The sequence below is a fragment of the Chiloscyllium punctatum genome, chromosome 2 (genome assembly GCF_047496795.1).
Source record: "Chiloscyllium punctatum isolate Juve2018m chromosome 2, sChiPun1.3, whole genome shotgun sequence".
NCBI lineage: Eukaryota > Metazoa > Chordata > Chondrichthyes > Orectolobiformes > Hemiscylliidae > Chiloscyllium > Chiloscyllium punctatum.
The window spans coordinates 38,083,250-38,092,962 of NC_092740.1; the positions used below are offsets into that span (position 1 = coordinate 38,083,250).

At 40.8% G+C, this 9,713-nt stretch overlaps 1 protein-coding gene across 1 annotated transcript in view; it reads right to left on the reverse strand.

Annotated features, from left to right (window-relative positions):
• Positions 1 to 2,215, reverse strand: part of LOC140496394 (thrombospondin-4-like) — a 126,549-nt gene extending 124,334 nt beyond the window's left edge. Inside the window, exon 1 of the mRNA XM_072596068.1 lies at positions 1,929 to 2,215. Within this exon, the coding sequence (XP_072452169.1) occupies positions 1,929 to 2,010 (82 nt within the window). The 5' untranslated portion in view covers positions 2,011 to 2,215. The remainder of the gene's footprint in view (positions 1 to 1,928) is intronic.
• Between the last annotated feature and the right edge of the window lie 7,498 nt (positions 2,216 to 9,713).

The following is a 9,713-nucleotide window of genomic DNA, read 5'->3' on the forward strand; positions in this document are numbered from 1 at the left end:
GCCAGTTCTGTTTAATATTGTCTTTCATTTCAACCTGTGCCAGGAGAGGAGCCTTTGCAGCTGTTGTGTCTTTCGGCTGTGGACCATTTCTCTGTTCCCTTTCTTTAGCAACTCTGAACATTCCTGTGTTGCTCTTTAAGTAGTTGTACCTCCCTGCAGATCTTCAGCACTCCAGGGCAACAGATGGGCCAGAACATCACCAGTAAATTCCACCCGGTCATGCCCCTCCCTGCCACTTCTCCACCCCCACCAGAGTCTCAGCAAGCCATACATCATCCTAATTTGGAATCACATTACTGGACCTTCACTGTGGTTATATTAAATTGTAAAACTCCCACAGCATCCTGGGTACACCTGCACCACATAGACAACACCACTTTCTCAAGGTCAATTTGAGGATAGGCAATAAATGTTAATCTAGCCAGTCACAAATTTAAAATATCCAATTTAAAACTAGTATGAACTTTTCTTAGAGGGATGCATCAGCAACATTTAAGAACGATGGCGATTACTACTTCTTTTAAATTTTTACCCTTTTGGAGACCCAACCATCACTTTCATCTTGTATTTTTGTCATTCCAACTTCCCACTGACCTCTCAAACACAATCGTTTTGATGTTTTCAATACATTATTCCCGCTACGGAAACAATTACTGAGGAACAGATGGTCACGGTGAAATGCTAATTGAACGATTGGATCTCACTGATAGAAACACTGGGAAGTTAATAATCAAGGGGTGCACATAGGGCTCAGAAGGTCAGATACTAAATCAGAGCGTTCCTTGTTCAAAAGGACTGCCAATCCCTCCTTCAACATGAAACGACTCTGTTGCAGTATTGCATGATCCATAGCCCGTCGCTAATCTTCATAGCGAGCCCGCATTATAAAAGAAATAGTGCCAGAACGGTATTGCAACCAATACAATGATTTACATTTATTTTCATAACTAATTAAACCTATATGACCCGCTTTTGTGGGCGTTTAACGTTACACTCCGGTAGATTTTCCCTTCTGATTTGATTACTACTGGTTTGGTTATATTTAAACAGCAAAGTCATTTTGCGTGGGATCGCATTTCCCAGCCGTTATAGCTGGATGGGAAAACTGTAATCTTGTATCACGGGCTGAGCTCCAACACGAATTGAGCCTAATCTCATTATAAACTACTTCAGATTTGCGGAAGTAAAATGGCAGTTAGTACATTTTTTTGTGGATTTTCGAAAGGGAAACAGCGATATTCTTAAACAAAGATGCTCTTATGGTGTACCTTACTTGGCACTGAGCTCTCAGTTGACTGGAGTCTGGGCGTGTGTATGGCCAGACTATAAGCCCCAGAGGTTTCTGAATTGCTGTATCCCAAAGCACCTTCCAAAGCAATCTAAAGTAATTACATATAACAGACTAACATTAAACAGATGACTATCCAATTAAAAGAGCAAATGGTTACGATTATAGGTTCGTAACATATTCATTTTATGCTTTCCCAACAGTGGCCAAAGTATCCCATTGAAAGACGTGACAGGATCTGAATGGGGGCAGGTCATGCAGTAAAAACTTCAGTATAACCTCTCCCTTGTGACAGTAAACATCTCAAAGAATGAGCTAATTTGGAAGTCTTGTACCATTTTGTTTAGAATTAAAGTTCCCTTTGCTCATCTCTGGATCGTCCATCACAGTGTACCATTTAACATCTTGATGATAATCTCACGGTCCCCACCAGTTCTCTTGAAATCACGTTACTTCTCTGGGTTACTAATTCAGTCCGGATTTATTTTACAGTGTGGGACGGTGACGAGGCGTAGTCGAATTTTTACATTGGGCGCAATTAGAGGAAGGAGCGCAAGGACTTTCAATAAAGTGCTGCAAGACCTTTCTCACTCGAAGTCAAAATCACATCCTTTCTCTCTCAGTTACCTCAGATACTCACTTTCTGGTTCCGAATCGGCGGAAAAGCTTGGAGCTGCCTGCAAGAGGAATCGGAAAATCAGCAACACAGACCTCCACTTCATCTCTTCAGGGTCCTGAAAGTCAGTACTTCAAGGAGCTAGGAAGTGCTATTGCTAGAATACGATTAGCGTAGGGTTTAGAGGAGGGGGGAAGTGGCTAGAGACACGGTTACTAACGCCACCGGGACATACTGCCCAATGTCCAGCTGTGCTATGACGGAGAGCTGACTGACCTACATTCCTTTTTAACTCCTTCACCAGCTCGCCTCACACTGAGAAAGTGTGACGACAAAAAAAAAAGTTTCTCCACATGTGTGAGGATTTGCCTTGCCTCTTACACTCTTGGGAGAGTGGCTGATTATGAACAGAAGCTTACCTCAATCTTACAGCCTGCTGTGAGTTGTAAAATACGGTCATTCATTAAAGTATGGAGCCGGCCACCCTTCAGTGTGGTCCAGCAAACACGAAATGAATTACGAGAAAATTTACCTTTATCTCATCCAGCTAAATGACAAGATGGAAAGTGAATTTAAAGAGAGATTTGATACATTCTTCTAGCTGGATAGATTGAACTGTTAAAAATCACACAACACCAGGTTATAGTCCAACAGGTTTATTTAGAAGCACTATCTTTCAGAGGGCTGCTCCTTCATCAGATGATTGTGGAAAATAAACTTGTAAGACACAGAATTTAAAGCAAAGGTCTGATGTTGTGTGATTTTTAGCTTTGTACACCCCAGTTCAACACTGACATCTCCAAAGCTTGAACTGTCACACCTTAGTAATTTCTTAAAGGGGCATTGACCAAAACAAGCCCTTTCAGCACATTTTGCCCTGCTGAAGCCTAACTTTACCCCTTTGTCTTCATAAAAAACTGAAAAAGAAATAAAGTACATGTATATAGTGTCTTTACAGCAAATCAAATACTTTTAAAGTGTAGTCACTTTTGCAATGTGACTACAATAATCGACTACAATGATCAATTTCATTGATGTTGGTTCAGAGATAAGTATTGGCCAGTGCACTTGGGGAGAATTCTTCAGTTCACTGGGATCATGTTTGTTCATCTGAGAAGGACCTGGTTTATCCTAAAGGTGAGAAATCCAACAGTGTAGTGATCCTTCAGTATTGCGTGGAACTATCAGGCCAGCTTTCTGTACTCGTCACCGGAATGGGACCTTAATCCACATGTTTAACCTGGCGATGAGAGTGCTAGCACTGAGCAATAACTAATGGCTAAATGCAATGTAAATGGAAATACCTTTCTTTTCTATCTTTAAAGATTTCAATGGTAGAGAAAGGATGGTTTGGGCAGAATGAGATTAAATGGGAATGAATTTTAATAGTATTAATTATTATGTTGTAAGGTTCAAAGGTGTCATGGTTTGTACATATTGAGTCAGCATGAATGAAGAGACCAGGGAGGAGAAACAGCAACAACTTGAATTTTTATAGTGCTATTAATGTAGCAAAATGAGGTACTTTTAGAAAATTCATTTTTAAGATGTGGGTGATGCTGCTTATATTTATAACCCATGCACGCTTGCCCTTAATGAGTTACCTCCTTCAACCATTACAGTTCCCTACACTCACCATGCATTTAAGAGGAGAGTTCCAAGATCTTATCACTGTCCAGTGACAGTGCAGCAATGACAATACAAATCCAAGTAAAATGGTGTGTGGCCTGGACCAGATCCTTTTGGGTGGTGAGGTGTTGTGGATTTGAGAGATATTTTCTAAGAATGTTTTGAGAATTGTTTCACACCAGAGCCACCATACATCAGTGGAGGAGGGACTATATGTTAAATCAAGACAGTTAGCTTTGCCCTGGATGATGTTGAGCTTCTTGAGTGTTATTGGAACTGCACTCATTCAGACAAGTGGTTAGTATTCTCTGGACAGCCTTTGTGGAATCCTCTATATAATTCACAGCCTCTGATCAGTTCTTGTACACACAGTATTTTGCAGCCAGCACAGTTCAGTTTCTGGTCAATGGTAATGATATTGGGGGAATTGAGTACTGGTGATGCCATTGAATGTAAAGGAGTGTTGGAATCATAGAATCCCTACAGTGCAGAAAGAGAGTATTTGGCTCATCAAGTCTGCACTGATCTGCTGAAGACCATCCCATCCAGACCCACCCTATCCCCATAACCCCATATTCCCATGGCTAACCCACCTAGTCTACACATCTCTGGACACTATGGCGCAATTTAGCACGGCCAATCCACCTAACCTGCACACCTTTGGACTGTGAGGGGAAACCAGAGCACCTGGAGGAAACATATGTGGACAAGGAGAGAATGTGCAAATTCCACACTGACAGTCACTGCGAGACAGCAGTGCTAAACGCTGTGCCACAGTGCTATGCTAATGATGATTAAATTCTTGTTGCATATATAGCCTGGCATATATGTGGCATGAACGTTACTTGTCACTTATCAGTTCAGTCTAAACGTTGTCTGGACATTGTTGCATTTGACCATGGACTGCCACAGGATCTGAGAAGTTATGAATAAAGCTGAACAGCAGTGAACATGCCCACCTCTGGTGTTATGGTGAAGGGATAATTGATGAAGGGACTGGAGATTGTTGAGCCGAGGACATTACCCTGAGCAATGTGTGCAGTGATGTCCTGTGACTAAGATTGTTGACCTCCAATAATCACCTTGCTTTATGCTAGGTATGTTGCAAAGAGGATGGAGATATTGTGAAGCTTGTTTAAACCAGCAGTGAGTTTTCCTCTTGATTGACATTGACTTTAGTTTTGCTCAGGCTCCTTGATGTCACACTTGATCAAATACTGCCTTGAAGGTAAAGGTTGTCACTCTCACATAGAAGCCTATCAACAGCGACAATCTCACTGCGAGGTCATCAACAGCTCTACGTACCTTCAAGAATAAATCACCAGCAACATATCCCTTGATGCTAAAGACAGGATTAGAATTGCCAGGGTTACAACAGTCACATCAAGATTTAATTTTAGCTTTTTCACAATAATGACATTCTGAATATCTGTTTGTAGAGATTATGTTCGTGACGGGTAACTTAAAAGTTAATCTTAGGCTTAATAATTATAGATATTTTAGGATATTTAGGATGACTCACATTTCGGAAATCCAAGTGTGTTAATGATGACAGTGTATAATATATAGTATGCACATTGTGCTACCTACACATTATGGTTATATTGGGTGCTACCAACTTTATTTCTCACATTCTGTACTTGAATTTTATTTTTAGCATCCAACATACAATTAATATTGTACTATCTGGAGGTGGTCGCCACTGAGGTCACACCTCATACCAGTGAGAGTTTTCATGTGAAGATTATTCAAATATATTCTCAACTTCAAATAAATAGTGGAAAAATCTTAATTTTTCTGTCCCAAATTTGCTCCAATATTGAGGAACTCTCACATTGTTCAGATTTTTCACTGAAGAATTATATCTAAACCTGATTATAGCATATTTTTGATCTTGCTGAGGAGACATCAAAGAGCAGCAAAGTTAAATTGGATAAAATTATAACATTTAGACAAATCAATAAGTAGTTGAATAAATGAAACACATGTTAATTTATCTTAAACCCATCGTGAAAAGTTTGTAGATATTTTCTAATATTTGTACCTCTGATTCTTTCAGTTTTTGAATGATAAACTATTTCCATGTGGAAGCCTCATTTCCCCAGCCTACAAATCGGCTCACCCCCAAAGTGAGTCATGAGTGAGTGCAGCATCTACTGCACGCACCCACAGAAGCCAGTGGCAGGGCCATGACAAATTGGCCATTGGCACTAATTGTGTGATATTCTGAGGCGTGGAAACATTCATGGCCTCAAAAGCATGTGCAGTCTGTATGTTGAAATTTCACAATTGAACCAGAAGGAGGTCTTAAGCCTGATTTGCATAAGCAATAAAGCAAATGAAGTCTCAGATGGGCTCTCTTGATGACTCGAGGGTGCTGTAATGAATATTCTGTGTGGCATGCATCTGGTTCTGTCTCAACAATCACATATCAGAGTGGACCCTGAAATTCTCATTCAAAAGCAATCTCTCATCCCCACCATACTTTTAATTGTATTAATTTATGTTTGAAATCTTGATAGGATTTTGGAAATATGCCCAGGAAATAAGTAGACTCTCTGAAAAACTAAAAGGCTTATTCTCCATGTAACTCTAGACTCACATTAACACAGCTAAACAATAGAGTCATACGGCATGGAAACAGATTCTTCAGTCCAATTTGTCCATGCGAAGACATCCAGACAAATGTGAGTTCATGCACTTCGGCAAGTCTAATTCTAAAGGGAATTATATAATGAATGGAAGCGCCTTGGGAAAAGTTGATGGGCAGAGAGGTCTGGGAGTGCAGGTCCATTGTACCCTGAAGGTTGCTGCACAGGTGGATAGAGTGGTCAAGAAGGCATATAGTGTGCTTGCCTTCATTGGACGGGGTATTGAGTATAAGAGCTGGCAAGTCATGTTAAAATTTTACAATACATTGGTTCGGCCGCATTTAGAATACTGTGTACAGTTTTGGTCGCCACATTACCAAAAGGATGTGGACGCTTTGGAGAGGGTGCAGAGAAGGTTTACAAGGATGTTGCCTGGTATGGTAGGTGCTAGCTATGAAGAGAGGTTCAGTAGGTTAGGTTCATTTTCACTAGAAAAAAGGAGATTGAGGGGGGACCTGATTGAGGTTGACAAAATCATGAAGGGTATAGACAGGATAGATAGAGACAAGCTTTTTCCCAAGGTTAAGGATTCAATAACGAGAAGTCATGCTTTCAAGGTGAAAGGTGGAAAGTTTAAAGGGGATACATGCGGCAAGTACTTCACACAGAGGGTGGTGGGGTTTGGAACGTGTTGCCAGCAGAGGTGGTAGAGGCAGGCACGGTAGATTCATTTAAGATGTGTCTGGACAGATGCATGAGTAGGTGGGGAGCAGAGGGATACAGATGCTTAGGAATTGACCGACAGGTTTAGACGGTGCATTTGGATCGGCTCAGACTTGGAGGGCTGAAGGGCCTCTTCCTGGACTGTAAATTTTCTTTGTTCTTTGTGAACCAGGTATCCTAAACTGAACTAGTCCCATTTCTCAACATTTGGCCCACATCTCTCTAAGTCTTTCCTTATTATGTACCTGTCCAAATGTCTTTTAAATGTTGTAATTGTACCCGCCTCTATCTTAGTTAGTAAAGGTGGGCAAAGTTACTCACATGGGTATATTCTGCTAACATAGAATCCTTACAATGTGGAAACAAGCCCTTCAGCCCAACAAATCCACACTGACCCTCCGAAGAGTAACCCACCCAGACTCATTCCCCTACTGCTCTACATTTACCCAGACTAATTCACCTAACCTACACATCCCTGAACACTGTGGTCAATTTAGCATGGCCTAACCTGCACATCTTTGGATTGTGGGTGGAAACCGGAGCACCCGGAGGAAACCCATGCAGACACAGGGAGAGTGTGCAAACTCCACACAGACAGTTGCCCAAGGCTGGAATGGAACCCGGATTCCTGGTGATGTGAGGCAGCAGTGCAAACCACTGAGATACTGTGTTGTCCCATAGTATTTTGAAATGAACAAAGAATAATGAAACTGCACAGTGATCTTTATTTAATACTTATTTGATTTTCACCCCTTTTTGTGGCTTGCCAGAATTAATGTTATATTTCAAATTATTGAGGATTTAAGATTTTTTAAAGCTGGGAACAACCTAAAGAAGGAAACAAAATTTGATTTTGACCATGCATGTGCATCTGTGTGTAGAAAATGAATTAGGACTATATATCAAACCATGACTTCACCCCAAGAATTGTTTTTATGCATGTCCAACTCAGCTCAGTTTATATTTTTTACATGTACTAGATTCTAAAATTGAACAAATAAATTACAAATTCTAAGGACAAGATGTGAAGAAAGTTCAGTTTACTGCTCGGGTTAACCACTATCCATCTTTAGACCTAAAACTCTTTAATCTATAATGTAGAAATAGCAGTTTCCGACCTCAGCCTTACATAGTGTTTGATCTTCCTGCACATTACATGTGGAAACTCATTTCACAGATGGCTGTCAAAATGTCAATTTCTGTTCATAATGACATTTTGCACAATTGCTTCCATGTGTCTCAGCAGTTAGCACTGCCCCACAGCACCAGGGACACTGTGTTGACACTAGTCAATTCCAGTCTTAGGAGACTGTTTGTGTGGAGTTTGCACATTCTCCCTGTGTCTGCATGGGTTTCCTCTGGGTAGTCCAATTTCCTCTCACAGTCCAATGATGTGGAGGTTAGGTGGATTGGCCATTGTAAATTGACCCACAGTATCCAGAGATGTGCAGGCTAGATGGATTAGCAATGGGAAATGCAGGGTTACAGGGATAGGTTAGAGGGGTGGGCCTGGGTTGACTGATTTTTGAAGGGTCAAGGATTTTCAGTCACTCCATCTTTGCTCGATGACTTCGATTTTTGATTCATCTGAAAGTTCTATCATTAAGTATTTCCAGTAATATACTAAAAATCAACGATTTTCCTCAATAACGTAGTTGAAATCTTTAAAGTTAATGACAAATGTTTACAAGTCTCCCCAGTAAAAAAAAATTGGTTAATTGATATGTTCTGCTGAAATACATATATAAGGTTTGATTGCTGGCCAAATATTTTACAAGCTACTATTGTGGCAATACTTATTGAGAATGTCATTATTCATGTAAAAAATAATGCAGAGTAATGATGCAAATAGATCAGGATCATCCCATCTACTGGTGCAGAACTAATTACTCTCAGCTAGAACTCAAGCAAGGTTCTGTATGCTGAGAGTCTGGAGTCATAGAGATGTACAGGACGGAAACAGACCCTTCGGTCCAACTTGACAATGCCAACCAGATATCCCAACCTAATCTAGTCCCATTTGCCATCTCTTGTCTTTTGAATGTTGCAATTGTACTAGCCTCCACCACTTCCACGGGCAACTCATTCTACACATGCATCACCTTCTATGTGAAAAAGTTGCCCCATAGGTCTCTTTTATATCTTTCCCCTCTCATCCTAAACCTATGCCCTCTAGTTCAGGACTCGCCCACCCCAGGGAAAAGACTTTGTCTATTTACCCTATCCTTGCCCCTCATGATTTTATAAACCTCTATAAGGTCACCCCTCAGCCTCCGACACTCCAGGGAAAACAGCCCCAGCCTATTCAACCTCTCCCTATAGCTCAAATCCTCCAAACCTAGCAACAACCTTGTAAATCTTTTCTGAACCCTTTCACGTTTTGCAACATCCTTCCCATAGGAAGGAGAACAGAATTGCACACAATATTCCAAAAGTGGCCTACCGATGTCCTGTATAGCCGCAACATGACCTCTCAACTCCTATACTCAATGCTCTGACCAACAAAGAAAAGCATATTAAATGCCTTCTTCACTATCCTATCTACCTGCAACACTACTTTCAAGGTGATATGAACCTTAATCTGAGAGGTCAAAGCAGTATTTTGTTGCTTTTGCTGCTTGACCCTATTCATCATATTTTTACACAATGGAATTCACAGGTGACTGGTGTCCCTGCCTGAAAACCTCATTCAAAAGGGCTGTAGCCTATGAACAAGGCCTCAAGCCTGCTTCACCAGTCACTAAGATCATGGCTCAGCTGATTTTAACCTTAACTTTTCCTTCCTGCATATCACAGGTAATCATTCATCCCCTTCATAATCAGCATACTCCTGCCTAATAAAACATTTAAAGATCCACTGCCTTTT